We start from the raw sequence: 19282 nt of genomic DNA on the forward strand, positions 1-19282 counted from the left end.
GGAACCCAGGTGGTCCTCTGCAGACAGACAGGTCATTTAAACCTGAGAGTACACACATCACTGGATAGTTACACACTGACAGGCCCTAGGAGAGAGATGTGTCAGTCTCTCAGAAGGAATAAAGGGCCAGGGGACAGGAGTGTGATTGTGTGTATGCGGGAGTGTGCTTGTCAGGCAGGTCTGTAGAAGCCTAAGCAAGCCTGGTGTAATATCCCCATTACTTCCAGGGACCCCCACTACTGCGCAGCACCTTGCTCTACCTCAAAACCAGCCTCCCTGCTAAGCGTGTGGGCTGGGGTTAATTGCCACGCAGGGGGGTAGAATTGAGGGTGCGGGGAGTCCCTGCCCCTCAGCAAATGTCCCCATCTGCCCCCACCCCTTCCTCCTACCCTTCAAGTTACAACTAATTCCTGGATCGGTGCAGTGAGAAAGACGCTGCTATCTCTTACTAAGACTGAACCCACACCCAGACACCCCTTCAACACCCCCCACTACAGCCCTGCATCACATAGAACACAGAGCAAAAAGACTGGAGGACAGGAGAGGTATTTTTTACTCTCCTCTCCGTCTCTTTTTTCTTGATTTACCGCGCTTTCCTCAGAAAGCTCCATTGTTCCCCTAGCCTAAGTCTCATCAGGCCTTTTGTGGCTGACTATCACAGCGGCAGGCAGCGAGCTGGAAATGTATAAATGGTATCATGCCTTGTGATTAATGGCGGTGCTTATGAGTCAGGTCTGATAACGGGCCTGCTCTCTACTCAATTTCAGATACCGTTAATGGAATCTGTCTTCTGCGATTGTAATGTGAGAGCGCCTAATTTGCTATGGAGCTTGAAGCTGTCACCGGCAAGGGATTGTGGGGTCATAAGGGACCTGGCAGCCGTTTGGCCTGCAGCTTGTATCTGCCGTGCTGAATAGAGCAGCTCTCTGCCTGTCAGTTAGCTGATAGGCTGATGAGGACTCTAAGCCACTCCACACAATGGCGGAAAGGGGCATACTGCCTGACTTCCTTAATTGTGGAGCCCGCTCATATTTCAGAGCCAGCGTGCCGGGGACTAGGCTGCTTTTTTTCTTCCTCTTTCTCCCCCTCAACTTTTTCCTCGTACCCACCCCCCCCCCCCCCCCCCCACTCACACTCACACATCTCTTTACTCTTTTTCTTTTCTTCCCCTTCTTCTCCTCCTCGTCATTTGTTGTCCCTCTTCCTCTCCCTCTGTCTCTCTTTCTAGTAAGTGGTGGGTCTTAGTATATGATGGATATCCCAACTTTGCTTCAGTCACCACTGAAGAGATGGAGGCAGCAGGGGAAACTTTGGTGCCCACATTATTGAAGTAAAGGACCATATCTCCCATAATGGTTATTTATGTCAGGTTGCTCTGGTGCTGCTGGAGAGGAAGGTTGAAGGATAGGTATGGGAATGGCCTAGATTTTTTAGATAGTACCTATTCCTATGCAAATCTAAGATTTATTGCAATGACAAGTACTCCATAATTAACAAAAATGTGGCAATGATTTTTTGAGCAATCATATACGTCAATCCTAAATATGATTTTCAGATCTAGCTTTGGGATAATTACTCATGCCCACATTGCCCGGAGCTGCTCATACCTATGATTGGACAGTTACTCTACAATTAAAAACAGAAAAAAAATATAGGATTTCTTGAGCAGTTACATTTGTGTGTTAACCCCCGTGCCTCACCCTCTCCTTCTACTCTAGACTGGCAGGCCCAGGGCCGGGTGCGGTGCTGGCTGGTGGAGTGTTTGCTGTGTCCAGGCTCAGCTGGCAGTGGTCGGTGGTGGCTGAGGTCTTCTCCCTCAACAACCTCTTTGTTGGGCTCCTCTTCTCCCTGACTACCAGCTTCCACTGTGCTGACAGTGCCCCCCAGAGGAGGAAGGTAACCCAGCCCTCGGCACACACTCCCTCCACAGCTTCCACCCTCACACGGGACAGAACATGCATATCAGCCACATCTCCCAGACCAGATAGACTGTTCCGTGGTGATATCACAACTGTCTGCCTCAGGAAACTATACTGTACAACCTATATGGTGTGAATTTACAGATTTCATGTTTCGTCATTGGATTTGTATATTTCTTTCAATGACAGAAATGCTATATATAATATGAGGAATTAAGTCTCCTCTTGTTGTTGTCAGGTTTCCCATTGGGGGGCGCTGTGCTGTGGCCTGGGTCTGTGTAACCAGCACACTCTGGTGCTGTACGTGGTGGTCATCATTCCCTGGGTCCTGCTCCAACTCTACTCTCACAGAGTAAGTTTAACGACAGGCTCTTCTCCATCTGAGTGGCCATAGAGACGTAACACAACCAGGTAGAAGAACTGGACCATCTGTAAGGATGCTAAATATATGTTTATTGTGTGATTGTGTCAGGAGCTGTCTGTCTGTGGGCTGATGTCTCTGGGACTGTGTTTCCTGGGGGGTCTACTGCCCTACGTCTACCTGCCTATCTCCTCCTACCTGAACACAGCTCGCTGGAGCTGGGGAGACCAGACTTCCCTCTCAGGCCTCTTTACTCACCTACTGAGGACTGAATACGGCACCTTCAGCCTGGTACATACTTCTATACATTTACCTGTACCAACATACATTATCTTTGAGGTTGACCACAAACTCTAGTGTGGGACATGTAGTGGTGATTGATGTGGTTGTTTCTTTAATATGTGACCCTAGGCCAAGACAGAAGGTACCGGGAACCTCACCATGATGCTAAAGTGAGTATGCCCAGCTTTATTAGAATATTCATTCACTTTATTTTACAGATGAAGTCATTGCTATATCATGAATTGTTCTGGTGTCTTGCTTTTAAATGTTGTGCATTTGAAGGTCATTCATTGGATAATGTGATCTGTAGAAGTGACAGAGTGGGTTTTCTCATGGTTTTGGCTCGAGACAGACAGGTTTAAACATCACACAAAAACCCATCAGTTCTGTTCTGAAGGAGGTAGCCCATCCATCGCCAGCACTGGAGCCCGTCTCTCCTCTCTCTCTCTTTTGTTCTTCCCTCTCTCCCATCAAAGCAGAACTGAACCTGCTTAGAGGGCCAAATCCCTGTGTTCTGTTTCTCCAGCAGTTTGAATTGATCACTCTGCTCTGGTGTTTAAGCGTGACAAGCTGTGATGACAGACACTGCAATATAGCGGAGAGATTTGTTTTCCTCCAACAACCCCCTCCATCTCCCCCCTCCGTCATCCAACTTCTGTAATTGTCTATGGCTGACGACGGGTGGGGAGTATGCGTCTTAAGACCCCCCACCACCAGCCCCCCCGTCTGGCCCCCGCCCCCTTCCATCACCCCTGCTGGTTGATGGACAAGCACACCTTCAAGACAAGGGAGAGAGGCAAGCATGACAAGCATGTCACATCGGGGATGTAAACTCCACTAGACAAGCTGACACAGTCTCACACACATATACACACACACACACACACACACACACACTTTCTCTCTCTCTCTCTCTCTCTCCCTGATAGAGACTCAATAAGCCATCCAATAGAGATGGGTATTAAAGAAGATGGGAAAGTGTCTCTGTGACTGACAGGCACTCTGACAGGGGTTGAGTGGAGGACACATTCATTGGTGTCTGTCGCTCGAATGGGAATGGAAGGGTGGGGACTGGGGGTGCATACAGTCAACAGAGTTAGTCTGTTTGATCGGGAGGGCACAGTTACTGGTGTATTCCAATCTGATGAGGAGGAAATGAGAGGACATTCAGTAATTGGTGTCCTTCAGTTTGATGGATGTTAGAGGGATGCGGTCATCAGAGGTTTTGTGTGTGTGTGTGTGTGTGTGTGTGTGTGTGTGTGTGTGTGTGTGTCAGGGCTCAGCTGGACCACTGTATGGCTGACCTGTCCCTCCCTGTGCTGGTCCTGGCTGGACTGGGCATGTTCCTCATCTCCTGGGACAGGTAAGGAAACACCTGGCAGATGAACCTTGCCTCAGGGCAATTATTAGCATTTGGGATGGGAATTTGAATCCCTTCCCACCACCTACCTACCCCTATCCACCCTCTGCCTCACCATATCCATTCCCTGCCTCACCCTAACCACCCTCTGCCTCACCCTACCCACCTCCTGCCTCACACCTACCCACCTCTACCCACCCTCTTCCACACCCTACCCACCCCCTACCCACCCTCTTCCAACCCCTACCCACCCTCTGCCTCCCCCTACCCACCCTCTGCCTCCCCCTACCCACCCCCTACCCTCCCCCTACCCACCCTCTGCCTCCCCCTACCCACCCTCTGCCTCCCCCTACTCACCCCCTGCCACCCCCTACCCACCCCCTGCCACCCCCTACCCACCCCTACTCACCCTCTGCCACCCCCTACTCACCCCCTACCCACCCCCTGCCACCCCTACCCTCCCCTTACCCACCCTCTGCCTCACCCTACCCACCCTCTGCCTCCCCCTACTCACCCCCTGCCACCCCCTACTCACCCCCTGCCTCCCCCTACCCACCCCCTGCCTCCCCCTACCCACCCTCTGCCTCCCCCTACTCACCCCCTGCCTCCCCCTACCTACCCCCTGCCACCCCCTACCCACCCTCTTCCACCCCCTACCCACCCTCTTCCACCCCCTACCCACCCTCTTCCACCCCCTACCCAACCTCTTCCAACCCCTACCCACCCTTTGCCTCCCCCTACCCACCCTCTGCCTCCCCCTACCCATCCCCTACCCATCCCCTGCCACCCCCTAGCCACCCCCTACCCACCCTCTGCCTCCCCTACCCACCCTCTGCCTCCCCCTACTCACCCCCTACTCACCCCCTACCCACCCCCTGCCCACCCCCTACCCAACCTCTGCCTCCCCCTACCCACCCCCTACTCACCCCCTGCCTCCCCCTACCCACCCCCTACTCACCCCCTGCCTCCCCCTACCCACCCCCTGCCTCCCCCTACCCACCCCCTACTCACCCCCTGCCTCCCCCTACCCACCCCCTGCCTCCCCCTACCCACCCCCTACTCACCCCCTGCCTCCCCCTACCCACCCCCTGACCACACCCTACCCACCCCCTGCCACACCCTACCCACCCCCTGCCACACCCTACCCACCCCCTGCCACACCCTACCCACCCCCTGCCACACCCTACCCACCCTCTGCATGTATGTACGTGAACGCCTGCACACACACGCAAACATACGTGGGTCATTCCATTGATATTCCATGGAAAGTCAAGTTTCCTGAAATACAGCACAATAAATATGCTATTTTTTCCAATTCTCATTTCCATTCACATAATTGTGTTTTGATTACCACTAGGGTTTTTTCGTTCATTTATAAAACCATTTACAACCATCCTCTGTGCTGTAATGGTGATGTGAGGCAGAGTGGTTGGCCCGTCACACAGTGACTCACACGCTGTCATCCAGACCCAGCATTAGGAAAGCAATCATGCTGTGGGCTACAGAACGTGTTAGCTGTAATAGTGAGTCTGTCTACAGGCGGTGTGATGTTATCTCTCCTGTACCTTGATGAATTTGGGAGTGAATTGCACTGGATCTATTTTCATGTATTTGTTGGGAGGGTGAAAATAAATGTGATATTGAGAAAGTAATATATATGGTATTTCTGTGTATATGTCTGTGTAAGGCCAGTTCTCTGTGTAAGGCCAGTTCTCTGTGTAAGGCCAGTTCTCTGTGTAAGGCCAGTTCTCTCATGGCGATGCCTGTCCTTCCTCTCCAGGAGACGCCTTGTTGTTCCCTGGCTACTGACGGCCATGCTGCTACTCTACTCCCTGTTCTTTGCCTGGAGAGCCAACCTGGACATCAGCAGACCCCTACTGCTGGGAGTGGTGAGTGATGGGCCATGGGGCTAGTTAGGGCAGGCAGGGAAAACGGGCAGGGAGGCTACTGGATGGGCCTGAGTTGGGATGCCACAGTCTCCTCTGACCCAGGTAAAAGGCTGTGTTGTGTGTTTGGTCTCTGCAGGTGGAGCGGTTCTGGCTTCAGAGCGATGCTGTGGTGTGTGTGCTGGCTGGGCTGGGCCTGAGTTGGACACACACAGGCCTGGAGAGGAGGCTAGGCCATGGGGGTCTGTGGAGGGCCGGAGGCTGGCTCTTCACCGTAGGTGTCCTGGCACACATGGTGCACTCCAACCATCGGTAAGCATCATAACCTGTCAACTGACTTGATGGCACATCCTGTGTGTGGGGCTATAACCCTGTAGTATCTTCACCACCAACTGTTTTCAAGGTTTGCCTCACAAACTAGAAAATACATGTTGTCTTATAGGTAGGGGTCGCACACAACGTGTTGAGTATTTTACTCCCAAAACTCCCTCCACACTAGTCTCACCTGAGCTAACCCAGTAGTTCTCTCTGTACTTCAAACTGGGGCCTGCACTCCACATGGCAGGTCTTTTATTCTCCCGTCTCTCCTCACCCCATGGTGGGGGCTAAAGAGAGGCACGGTTAGCACATAGATTTCACTGTGAATGCTGAGTGTGAGATGTTAGCCATGAGAGGCAGCAGATTACACCAGCATGGCGCTGCGCTCTGCCTGGCAGGCTGAGGACGCTATCACACAGCTGCTTTGATCAGGAGGAGAGCCTGGCCTACACTGTCAGACCCATTGCACCTGTCTACCCACGATTAGATAGGCAGAGCTGGGGCTGTGACAACTTACCACAGAGCAACTTGAAAGCATGCATACAGTACATGAATGCACACACACAATCCTCAGAAGTGAAGACCTACAAACACAACCTCGCTGCTGTGGACACAAACGAACACTTGTTATGTGTCAGTGTGGTTAGAGAAAATATGTTATTTCCCGTTGACTTGTAAAGGTTTGTGTTGCATCCCTCCCAGGGAGTGTGATCAGAGCATTAACAGTGTTGTGGAGCGGTTCGGCAGGGAGCTTCTGGCCTCTGTTCCTCCAGACTCTATCATCCTGACCCGGGGAGACCTCCCAGGGAACTCTCTGCGCTACCTCCACTACTGCCAGGGGGTCCGGCCTGACGTACACCTCGTTGACCAGGAGGTTAGTACTGAGCCTTATATTGGGTTTATTTAGGCCCAGGACACCATGCCTAGCTTTTTATATATTATAATTAGAGCTATATTATAATAAAATTGGAAATTAATCTGAGCCTGATACTGAAGACAGGCCATTCAAGTTAGACAATAGAGTTGCGATGATGATGATCTCAGTAAGGCTCCTATTCATTACTACTCTCTCCCCCTCCAGATGATGACGTACAGCTGGTACGTGGCCAAGCTGGGCCAGCATCACCCTGGGGTTCATTTCCCTGGGCTCTGGTGGGACCCGGTCCACACTGAGGAGAAGGACACCTTCAGTCTGGAGCAGTTCCTCTCTCACAACACACGGTGAGTGAGTGAGTGAGTTGAGAGAACTGGTGAGGTTGAATGGGAGCACTGTGTGGTTGATACAATGATCAGTGCATTGAGGAAATAAGACCTATAACTGCTGCCTCAATAGTAACAATGCTTCAGCCATATGTGGGAAAGACTGCAGAGAAATACTGAATACATAATGAGTAGATATGATTTACTGTGTGACTACTGTATCCATCTGACTATAGTAGTCTGGGGAAACATAGATCAAATGGGTTGGACAGTCATTTTAAGAGTCCTTAAAATGCCAAGCCCACCAGGGGGCAGTGTTTGCTTGGCCAACATGAACGTCTCTAAGGGGGGCAACACTGACCAGTGGGATCAACCCTGTAGGGCACAGCACTGGAGAGGAGAGTGGAGCAGAGCAGTAGGAATGGGAGAGAGCTGAATGGTGTGTGTGCACATGCTCGTCTGTGTATTTGTTGGGTAAGACTGGAGGCATACAGTACCAGTCAAGAGTTTGGACACCTACTCATTCAAGGGTTTTTCTTTATTTTTACTATTTTCTCCTTTGTATAATAATAGTGAAGACATCAAAACTATGAAATAACACATATGGAATCATGTACTAACCAAAAAAGTGTTAAACAAATCAAAATATATTTTCAAAGTAGCCACCCTTTGCCTTGATGACAGCTTTGCACACTCTCTCAACCAGCTTGGCATTCTCTCAACCAGATTCACCTCAAGACTTTTCCAACAGTCTTGAAGGAGTTCCCACATATGCTGAGCACTTGTTAGCGTCTTTTCCTTCACTCTGCGGTCTAACTCATCCCAAAACATCTCAATTGGGTTGAGGTCAGGTAATCGTGGAGGCCAGGTCATCTGATGCAGCACTCCATCACTCTCCTTCTTGGTCAAATAGCCCTTACACAGCCTGGAGGTGTGTTGGGTCATTGTCCTGTTGAAAAACAAATGATAGTCCCGCTAAGCACAAACCACATAGGATGGCGTATCAATGCAGAATGCTGTGGTAGCCATGCTGGTTAAGTGTGCCTTGAATTCTAAGTGAATCACCAACAGTGTCACCAGCAAAGCACCATCACACCACCTCCTCCATGCTTCACGGTGGGAAACACACATGCGGAGATCATCCGTTCACCTACTCTGTATCTCACAAAGAACCTAAAGTCTAATTTTTGGACTCATCAGACCAAAGGACAGATTTCCACTGGTCTAATATCCATTGCTTGTGTTTCTTGGCCCAAGCAAGTCTCTTCTTATTGGTGTCATTTAGTAGTGGTTTCTTTGCAGCAATTCGACCATGAAGGCCTGATTCAGGTAATGTTGATGTGTCTGTTACTTGAACTCTGTGAAGCATTTATTTGGGCTGCAATTTCTGAGGCTGGTAACTCTAATGAACTTATCCTCTGCAGCAGAGGTAACTCTGTGGCGGTCCTCATGAGAGCCAGTTTCATCATAGCGCTTGATGGTTTTTGCGAGTGCACTTGAGTAAACTTTCAAAGTTCTTGAAATGTTCCGTATTAACTGACCTTCATGTCTTAAAGTAATGATGGACTGTCATTTCTCTTTGCTTATTTGAGCTGTTCTTGCCATAATATGGACTTGGTCTTTTACCAAATAGGGCTCTTCTGTATACCACCCCTACCTTGTCACAACACAACTGATTGGCTCAAACACATTAAGAAGGAAAGAATTTCCACAAATTAACTTTTAACAAGGCACACCTGTTCATTGAAATACATTCCAGGTGACTACCTCAAGAAGCTGGCTAAGAGAATGCCAAGAGTGTACAAAGCTGTCATCAAGGTGGCTACTTTGAAGAACCTAAAATATAAAATATATTTTGATTTGTTTAACACTTTTGGTTACTACGTGTGTTTTTTCATAGTTTTGATGTCTTCACTATTCTACAATGTAGAAAATAGTAAAACATAAAGAAAAAACTCTTGAATGAGTTGGTGTGTCCAATCTTTTGACTAGTACTGTATATAAAAAGTATTTGGACACCCCTTCAAATTAGTAGATTTGGCTATTTCAGCCACACCCGTTGCTGACAAGTGTATAGAATCGAGCACACAGACATGCAAACTCCATAGACAAACATTGGCAATAGAATGGCCTTACTGAAGAGCACAATAAGAATAAAGAAAAACCCTTGAATGAGTAGGTGTGTCCAAACTTTTGACTGGTACTGTGTGTGCTTCCCATGTATGCCTATTCAGTTCTATTAGCAGCCACCTGGGTTGAGAGTGGGTAGTGTTTGTGGGGAGAGTGGGTAGTGTTTGAGGGGAGAGTGGGTAGTGTTTGTGGGGAGAGTGAGTAGTGTTTGAGGGGAGAGTGAGTAGTGTTTGAGGGGAGAGTGAGTAGTGTTTGAGGGGAGAGTGAGTAGTGTTTGAGGGGAGAGTGAGTAGTGTTTGAGGGGAGAGTGAGTAGTGTTTGAGGGGAGAGTGAGTAGTGTTTGTGGGGAGAGTGGGTAGTGTTTGTGGGGAGAGTGGGTAGTGTTTGTGGGGAGAGTGGGTAGTGTTTGTGGGGAGAGTGAGTAGTGTTTGAGGGGAGAGTGAGTAGTGTTTGAGGGGAGAGTGAGTAGTGTTTGAGGGGAGAGTGAGTAGTGTTTGAGGGGAGAGTGAGTAGTGTTTGAGGGGAGAGTGAGTAGTGTTTGTGGGGAGAGTGAGTAGTGTTTGTGGGGAGAGTGAGTAGTGTTTGTGGGGAGAGTGAGTAGTGTTTGTGGGGAGAGTGAGTAGTGTTTGAGGGGAGAGTGGGTAGAGTGAGTAGTGTTTGAGGGGAGAGTGGGGAGAGTGAGTAGTGTTTGAGGGGAGAGTGAGTAGTGTTTGAGGGGAGAGTGGGTAGAGTGAGTAGTGTTTGAGGGGAGAGTGAGTAGTGTTTGTGGGGAGATTGAGTAGTGTTTGAGGGGAGAGGGAGTAGTGTTTGTGGGGAGAGGGAGTAGTGTTTGAGGGGAGAGTGGGTAGTGTTTGTAGGGAGAGTGAGTAGTGTTTGTGGGGAGATTGAGTAGTGTTTGAGGGGAGAGTGAGTAGTGTTTGAGGGGAGAGTGAGTAGTGTTTGAGGGGAGAGTGAGTAGTGTTTGAGGGGAGAGTGAGTAGTGTTTGAGGGGAGAGTGAGTAGTGTTTGAGGGGAGAGTGAGTAGTGTTTGAGGGGAGAGTGAGTAGTGTTTGAGGGGAGAGTGAGTAGTGTTTGAGGGGAGAGTGGGTAGAGTGAGTAGTGTTTGAGGGGAGAGTGGGGAGAGTGAGTAGTGTTTGAGGGGAGAGTGAGTAGTGTTTGAGGGGAGAGTGAGTAGTGTTTGAGGGGAGAGTGAGTAGTGTTTGAGGGGAGAGTGAGTAGTGTTTGAGGGGAGAGTGAGTAGTGTTTGAGGGGAGAGTGAGTAGTGTTTGAGGGGAGAGTGAGTAGTGTTTGAGGGGAGAGTGAATAGTGTTTGAGGGGAGAGTGAGTAGTGTTTGAGGGGAGAGTGAGTAGTGTTTGAGGGGAGAGTGAGTAGTGTTTGAGGGGAGAGTGAGTAGTGTTTGAGGGGAGAGTGAGTAGTGTTTGTGGGGAGATTGAGTAGTGTTTGAGGGGAGAGTGAGTAGTGTTTGAGGGGAGAGTGAGTAGTGTTTGAGGGGAGAGTGAGTAGTGTTTGAGGGGAGAGTGAGTAGTGTTTGAGGGGAGAGTGAGTAGTGTTTGAGGGGAGAGTGGGTAGAGTGAGTAGTGTTTGAGGGGAGAGGGAGTAGTGTTTGAGGGGAGAGTGGGTAGAGTGAGTAGTGTTTGAGGGGAGAGGGAGTAGTGTTTGAGGGGAGAGTGGGTAGTGTTTGAGGGGAGAGGGAGTAGTGTTTGAGGGGAGAGTGAGTAGTGTTTGAGGGGAGAGTGAATAGTGTTTGAGGGGAGAGTGAGTAGTGTTTGAGGGGAGAGTGAGTAGTGTTTGAGGGGAGAGGGAGTAGTGTTTGAGGGGAGAGTGAGTAGTGTTTGAGGGGAGAGTGAATAGTGTTTGAGGGGAGAGTGAGTAGTGTTTGAGGGGAGAGTGAGTAGTGTTTGAGGGGAGAGTGAGGAGTGTTTGAGGGGAGAGTGAGTAGTGTTTGAGGGGAGAGTGAGTAGTGTTTGAGGGGAGAGTGAGTAGTGTTTGAGGGGAGAGTGAGTAGTGTTTGAGGGGAGAGTGATTAGTGTTTGAGGGGAGAGTGAGTAGTGTTTGAGGGGAGAGTGAGTAGTGTTTGAGGGGAGAGTGATTAGTGTTTCAGGGGAGAGTGAGAAGTGTTTGAGGGGAGATGGATAGCTGGGGTTAGGTCCCTTCAGGGGTTTCCAGCCTTGCCCACTTCAGAAGCACGGTGCCTGCCTGATTGTGTGTGTCTGCAGGGGGGCCGTGCTGGCCTGCATCGGGCTGCCTAACGGGGACCCCAGCTGGGAGAGGAGCTTCTCACGCTGGCCCCTAGGCGTGTGTGACCACCTGGTGCCTGCCCAGGAGCACTTCCACCCAGAGGAGTGGGCCCGTCGCACCCGCTACATCTATAACTGGACCGAGCCACACAACAGGTACACAGTACATTACACACAAAACCCAGAGGGCCCACTGGAGGGGTGGGGGGAGAAGCCTACACTCCATGGGGAGTCTATGGGATTCTGCTAGTCGCCTTGGAAATGGTCAACTGTAGACCAGATATCAAACTCATTCCACAGAGGGCTGAGTCTGTGAGTTTTCATCCTCCCTTGGACTTGATTGATGAATTAAGGTCACTGATTAATAAGGAACTCCTCTCACCTGGTTGTCTAGGTCTTAATTGAAAGGCAAAACCAGCAGACGCTAGGCCCTCCATGGAATTAGTTTGATAGCCCTGCTGGAGGCCTATGCCATATCATTTCTGTACACTTACTGTATGTTTGTTTCTACCATGACAAACATGCTAGTTTGGAATCCATTGAGGAATCTTATGTCCATAGATACTCTTTGGTGTTGTCTATTCCTTCTCTATGTGGTCTTTCACAATACTGGCAGAGAACCAACGTTCCTACAGCAAGGTTTCCTCTGTTTTCCGTGCTCTGATCCAGAAGCTCTTTCTGCATTATACCAAAGCAAGACATTAGGCCTTCAGCTATTTGAAATGAGACTGAAGATGAAACATAATGAGTTTCTTATTGCGTTTTGTCAATAAGTGTGTCAAAAGTGGAATTAGTCAAAGCTCCATATTCTGTTGCCGTTGCCAGCAGCCCCTCATTCACTGCGATAATCATGGCTGAATACTGTGACGTTATTTCCCTCGCCCTCACAAGCGTGTCCGTCGATGCCCACAAGCCAAATATTAGCTCAGAACCCTGTTAAAATATTATTTTGAAGAAGAGGTCAAGTGTTTATACGCAACTAAATGGAAAAGGATATGTGGGTTATTCCATGTCTAATGTGTTGGTGTTGTTGCTCTGCCGTCTGATGTTTTGACAGTACTGTCTATATTCACATTAGGTTTGTGAAAACCTAAACCTGCATACTTGGTTGAACAATATACACTGAACATAAATATAAATGCAACATCTAAAGTGTTGGTCCCATGTTTTATGAGCTGAAATAGAAGATCCCAGAAATGTTGCATACGCACCAAAAGCTTATTTCTCTCAGATTTTGTGCACAAATCTGTTTACATCCCTGTTAGTGAGCATTTATCCTTTGCCAAGATAATTCTTCCACCTGACAGGTGTGACATATCAAGAAGCTGATTAAATAGCATGTACATCACACAGGTGCACCTTGTGCTGGGGACAATAAAAGGCCGCTCTAAAATGTGCAGTTTTGTCACACAACACAATGCCACAGATGTCTCAAGTTTTTTGAGGAAGCGTGCAATTGGCATGCTGACTGCAGGAATATCCACCAGAGCTGTTTCCAGAGAATTTAATGTTAATTTCTCTACCATAAGCCGCCTCCAACGTTGTTTTAAAGAATTTGTCATTACGTCCGTAACCGCAGACCACGTTTATGGCGTCGTGTGGGCAAGCCATAAGCCACCCCATGGTGGCGGTGGGGTTATGGTATGGGCAGGCATAAGCTGTGGACAATGAACAGAATTGCATTTTGTCGATGGCAATTTGAATGCACAGAGATACCGTGACAAGATCCTGAGGCCCATTGTTGTGCCATTCATCTGCCGCCATCACCAAGTGTTTCAGCATGATAGGCTAATGCACGGCACCATGTCGCAAGGATCTGTTTACAATTGCTGGAAGCTGAAAATGTGGCCTGCTCACTCACCAGACATGTCACCCATTGAGCATGTTTGGGATGCTCTGGATTGTCGTGTTCGACAGCGTGTTCCAGTTCCCGCCAATATCCAGCAACTTTGCACAGCCATTGAAGAGGAGTGGGACAACATTACCAGGCAACTACCCTTTTTTTAAGGTATCGGTGACCAACAGGTGCATATCTGTATTCCCAGTCATGTGAAATCCATAGATTAGGGCCTAAATAATTTATTTGAATTAACCGATTTTATTTATATGAACTGTAACTCAGTAAAATCTTTGAAATTGTTGCATGTTGCGTTTATATTTTTGTTCGGTATATATTAAAACCAATAATGATACAGAATTAATATGATAGTGTGGAAGGAATGATGCATGAGAAAAGCCCCAGAGGTGTTGAGATTAAGAGCTGTTTTTGTGTCCGGTTCCAGTTTCCACCCAGGGTCCTGGGAGAGGGTGGCTAATGAGGAGATGTGGCAGGCCAGGTACAGTAAAGAGTTAACACTGAAGACACTGACTCCTTCTTCTCTGTTACGGTCACTGTATATGTATAGTTTACAGATAGAGCCTCTATGACAGATCACCCTTGTCTGCTAGCTTAAACATCTACATAACCCAGTCTGGTGTGGTAGAGCACCAGCTATTCTACATGAAATGCTGTTGTGTAGCTAGCATCTACATAAATCACTCTATTCTGCTAGTGAGTCTCTGCAGATAGATCTCTACGGTTCATCCATCCATCCAGCACTTAGCTCTGAGCCTGTGATGTATCCTCTTTGTTTCAGGATGAAGACGGCTTTCTTTCTGTTTGACCTGGCTGAGAGGATCCAGGGAGAGGGGAAAGCTCGCCTGTTTGAGCTCTCCTACACTGTGAGTCAGTCCTCCCATAGTAAACATATAGGAGTATGAGCATAAACCAATAGATTATAGTTATTGTGTACAAGTTGTATTCTTTGTGATTGACAGCTGTATAAGGAGATTGTGGAGAGCCATACAGACTACCCTCCCAACTGGGATAAAAACCTGGCCCTGGCCAGCGAGAGGCTCCTGCGTTCAGGGAAGCAGGGCCACAGCCCTGATAGCCTGCTGACCTGCAGCATCCAGCACTTCAGCCTGTACCTGGACAAGGAGCCCACGGACTCCCAGGCCCCCGCCATCCACACTGCCGTCTCCCACCTGCTGCAAGAGAGGACCAGGCTCCGGCAGAAACACACCCCGTGAGGGAGGGGAGTGTCAGATAGAGCAGGCATACAGGAAGTACTGCAGGACACCATGGAGACTGAGGAGGAGAGGTCCTCTCAATGAGTGTGGCAGCCAGGGGATGTTGACTGACCTACATGCTGCGTCTGGTGCTCTAACTTCTCTGGTGGTTGGGATGAAGGGTTTTCTCAGGGGTTGAACACGCCCAGTACAGTGGAGAGTAGACTGGGCTCTACCGGCAGTCATCATGGACAAATGTATGTATGATGCCCTGGAAAATTCTGTGATGAAGTAGGGCAGGAAAAACATCCCTTGTCAAAGAATTGGCTACAACATGGGACCTAATATGGAGGTAGTGCTGGTGATGGGGCTCTCTGTGATGAGGTGGGGTTGTCCAGACAAACAGGAACCAGGCTGCACCTCACACTGCAGCAATGTTTTCCACTGGGGACATTACATGATTTTTGCAGCCTGGATTGAACCCAATCAAGCTGTTCAAGTCTCCCACACACACACTTTTATTTACTGTTTCCCTGTCTCATTTTTCTGTCTCTCTCTCTCTCTGCATCTCTTTCTCTCAAACAGCTTTTAACGTTATGATTATGTGGCCGTGGCCACCTGCTGATTTAGTTATATTTTTCTCCCATTAGGTGGCAGGGCTGAGATTGAGGGAAACCCAATTTGGGTGCAGAAATGGGGGATTAGAGCAGGCTCTTAATCTGTGACAGATTTGTGCATTGCCACGCTGTCGCTGTCCTGGGCTCTGGTCTCTTAGCGTGACCCTGGCTCCCAGTCGCCACCCCTGCCCATCCATCCATCTGAGTTGGTCCTTTAAAAACAAATGGATTCAATTAGCTTTTTTTTCTCCCTTTGACGACAGAGCTATAATCCCTCATAGATTTAAATTAAATATGAAATGTTACAATGCCAGGGACCCTTTTAGAGGTGTGTGTGTGTGTGTGTGTGTGTGTGTGTGTGTGTGTGTGTGTGTGTGTGTGCCCCTCCAGTGATACGCAGAGAGGAAAAACACACGCACACACACCGAGCAGTGGAGCGCTTTCATTTCCAGAGAGACATTCCGTCACGCAGACATCGAGTCACAACCACAGTCACGCAGACACTCAGAGACGTTGCATCCAGACATGCAAAGGTCCTCAGCAGCACAACCTACACTCCTGGGTAGATGGACTCAGTCACTTGAGGCTGGTCTGAGAGACATGGTGATTCAGTACACTTAATTACATATTTAACTACTTTCCCTTTCATTCCTTCTCCCCTCTGTTCTCACATAGACTTTCTACCTAATTTACCGTAAACATTCTCAGTCTGTGAACATGCCATTTCACTCTTTTGGGGCTGGTGTGTTTGATATTTGGGCGCCACTGATTTCTATGAGACCTGGTCCACAGCCACTCCTGTGTCCTGTCCTGTCATCTGCTCTCATTGTACTTTTAATGGCATGGACAGAGAGGGCAGAGCACTAGAAGTGCTGCTCCGGGTCCTCTCAGAAAACAACCTGCCCTCTGCTCTGTCCACGGGGCTGGCTGATGAGAACGGGCCTAGGACAGATGGTACATCTCGCTCTCTCAGAAAAAAGTATTTTTCTGTTCTCCAAAGATTAAAATACTCTAAGAAAGATTTTTTCCACTTTAAAAATTCTCAGAGCTTTACTTGACTGTTTCTACTGTGTTAGTAATTTTTTTCTATGAGACATTTTATTTCCGGTGTAAGTATATTTACTGATTTATACAAATATATACAAATCAGTATTAAAAGGAGATGCAAAAAAATCACCAAAGATCTATTTGAAGCTGTTTAAATCTGCCATTATATTTATTGTGTTTTTCTCCCCCTTTGCCACCTTACTGTGTCGTTAACCTTTTCTCATCTCACATCCTTGGTTCTGCTTTATTCCCCCTGTCCTTGTTTCTGTCTCCCTCCCTCTCTAACACCCCTCTGTCCTCGTTTCTGTCTCCCTACCTCTCTAACACCCCTCTGTCCTCGTTTCTGTCTCCCTCCCTCTCTAACACCCCTCTGTCCTCGTTTCTGTCTCCCTCCCTCTCTAACACCCCTCTGTCCTCGTTTCTGTCTCCCTCCCTCTCTAACACCCCTCTGTCCTCGTTTCTGTCTCCCTCCCTCTCTAACACCCCTCTGTCCTCGTTTCTGTCTCCCTCCCTCTCTAACACCCCTCTGTCCTCGTTTCTGTCTCCCTCCCTCTCTAACACCCCTCTGTCCTCGTTTCTGTCTCCCTCCCTCTCTAACACCCCTCTGTCCTCGTTTCTGTCTCCCTCCCTCTCTAACACCCCTCTGTCCTCGTTTCTGTCTCCCTCCCTCTCTAACACCCCTCTGTCCTCGTTTCTGTCTCCCTCCCTCTCTAACACCCCTCTGTCCTCGTTTCTGTCTCCCTCCCTCTCTAACACCCCTCTGTCCTCGTTTCTGTCTCCCTCCCTCTCTAACACCCCTCTGTCCTTGTTTCTGTCTCCCTCCCTCTCTAACACCCCTCTGTCCTCGTTTCTGTCTCCCTCCCTCTCTAACACCCCTCTGTCCTCGTTTCTGTCTCCCTACCTCTCTAACACCCCTCTGTCTTCGTGTCTGTCTCCCTACCTCTCTAACACCCCTCTGTCCTCGTTTCTGTCTCCCTCCCTCTCTAACACCCCTCTGTCCCCCTCTCTCTGAGATTCAGTTGCCCACCCCAAATCAGCAAGCTGCCGAAGGATTGTAGGAACCCATGGAATCGCCATGACCACGGATGCAGGCAGGGAGCCACGGCAATGCTGGAATGTGGGGCGTCTGAGGAGATAAGAGCTGTGAGCCCAGCCAGGGAGAGGGAGTGGGGAGGGATGGAGGGAGAGGGGGGAAAGAGACAGGGAGGGTGAAAGAGAGAAGCAATCCTGTGAATGGGAGACCGAGACGACAGAGAAATAGGGGAGGGGGGAGAACGAGAGAGAGAGAGAGGGGGGGGGACATAGGGGGCACACTGGAGAAGGGAAGCCAGCCTTATTCCTCTTTGCATTTCATTTACATCCCTGGCCGTATCGACCAATCGGATTGGGAGCAAAGCCCAGGGCTTAGGAGGGGAATAAAAAGACAAAATGCCTTTGCTGCTCTCATCCCTCCCTGATAATACCCCTTCTGTTTTTCTTTTCTCTTTTTCTCCGTCTATAAGTAGATACTGTCCGAAATGCCAGCGGAAAAGCGACACCTCCGCTTTCTGTGTATCTCAGATAGACCGAACGGGAGCAGGGGCTGAAAAAACAGCTTTAGTGGCTGGGTCTATCTCCTCTGCTCTCTGGCTGGATGGAGAAGGTTGGAGGGGGGTAGGGGGACTGGTGTTTGGTAACAGAATGGGGGGTTGGAGAGACATAATGTACTGAGCTGGCCACAGATTTTGCCGCATATTACACTGAAAAACTTCCCTGCAGATCAGTTTTCTAAACAGGGAAACCTGTTTCATGGGTGTTTACTCTGCGCGACCCATTTCTGTGTTCCTGGCCAATGGCCGTGACTGAACTTACTGTGCTAAAACATATTTTTAGCACAGGATTGTTCTTGTTATTCATCCATACTTGCAGGTTTATCTAATGCAGTGGCTCTTGTCCGTTGGTTTTGCACAGTAGGTCTTATAGACGACAGTATGGAGTGGAGTGTCCCCATAGTCATGACTAAGACTCCAAGGTGCCTTAGCATCATACGGACTAGCTGGGATATTCAAATTGTTTCCACCTTTTGTCGTTAGCTGTTTTTATACTGTAAGCGCAACACAACAAGCCAAGAGTATGGGTCCAAGCTTGTTCCTTTGTGTTATGCTATAGGTTATTTTCCTCTGTGGGAATGACTGTTGTTATGTGTGAATTGTCTTACAGATTAAGTTTGCCATTGCCTTCATGAGTGTGTGTCTCAGTGTGTGACAAGTGTTGTTTGAAACCCTGCAGGCACCGTGTGTTTGTGGGTTTACAGAGTGTGTGTTTGTACAGGTGCGAGCAGCTCTCTCCATTGTCTTTACGTGCTTGTGTTGGTTTGTTGATCTCCTGTTTACGGAAAGTCTCACATTTGTATTCTCCGCCTTTAAGTGTCCCTGCCTGTTTTTAAATGGATTAAGTCATTGTGTTGATGAGTACTTTGTCCATGTATTTCTGTAAGAATATTAGGTCTATTGTGTTGTCACAGGCCCTTGTGTTGTTGCTGCTGCTGATATAGAGCTTATGGAAAGGGCTTGTTGTTGTACAGATGAGAATCCTTCACAACAGTGGCCTGCTGCAAAGCATATAGACACAGGGAGGGATGCCCTGTTACCTGCTTCCACCAGAAGCCTGGGGAAGATAAAGTCACCTCGGGACCCCCATTACTACACCTCCACAGCATTTTCCACCTCCTTCTCCACCTCCTCGTCCACCTCCTCATCGTCTCTTTAATAAAGACCTCAACAATAGGGACAGATATGGGAGGGATTAGGGGTCAGGGGGTTGGGGGGATTTGGCCATCTACATTTCCAGGATCAATCTTGAACCCTTGCTTATCTCTGGCCCCAGCCCCCATA

The 19282-nt window shown here is 48.9% G+C and overlaps 1 protein-coding gene across 3 annotated transcripts in view; it reads left to right on the top strand.

Moving 5' to 3' along the window:
• The window catches only part of tmem260 (transmembrane protein 260), a 40682-nt gene extending 24281 nt beyond the window's left edge, over nucleotides 1–16401 (top strand). For all 3 annotated transcript variants that reach the window (XM_021574339.2, XM_021574338.2, XM_021574341.2), the window contains 13 exons: nucleotides 1719–1896; nucleotides 2158–2271; nucleotides 2392–2571; nucleotides 2692–2732; nucleotides 3839–3925; nucleotides 5703–5811; nucleotides 5948–6120; nucleotides 6829–7000; nucleotides 7208–7347; nucleotides 11674–11850; nucleotides 13977–14030; nucleotides 14331–14415; nucleotides 14512–16401. In XM_021574339.2, coding sequence (XP_021430014.2) covers nucleotides 1719–1896; nucleotides 2158–2271; nucleotides 2392–2571; nucleotides 2692–2732; nucleotides 3839–3925; nucleotides 5703–5811; nucleotides 5948–6120; nucleotides 6829–7000; nucleotides 7208–7347; nucleotides 11674–11850; nucleotides 13977–14030; nucleotides 14331–14415; nucleotides 14512–14766 — 1765 coding nt within the window. In that variant the 3' untranslated portion in view covers nucleotides 14767–16401. The remainder of the gene's footprint in view (nucleotides 1–1718; nucleotides 1897–2157; nucleotides 2272–2391; nucleotides 2572–2691; nucleotides 2733–3838; nucleotides 3926–5702; nucleotides 5812–5947; nucleotides 6121–6828; nucleotides 7001–7207; nucleotides 7348–11673; nucleotides 11851–13976; nucleotides 14031–14330; nucleotides 14416–14511) is intronic.
• Nucleotides 16402–19282: the final 2881 nt, after the last annotated feature.

The sequence above is a fragment of the Oncorhynchus mykiss genome, chromosome 19, assembly GCF_013265735.2.
Source record: "Oncorhynchus mykiss isolate Arlee chromosome 19, USDA_OmykA_1.1, whole genome shotgun sequence".
Taxonomy (NCBI): domain Eukaryota; kingdom Metazoa; phylum Chordata; class Actinopteri; order Salmoniformes; family Salmonidae; genus Oncorhynchus; species Oncorhynchus mykiss.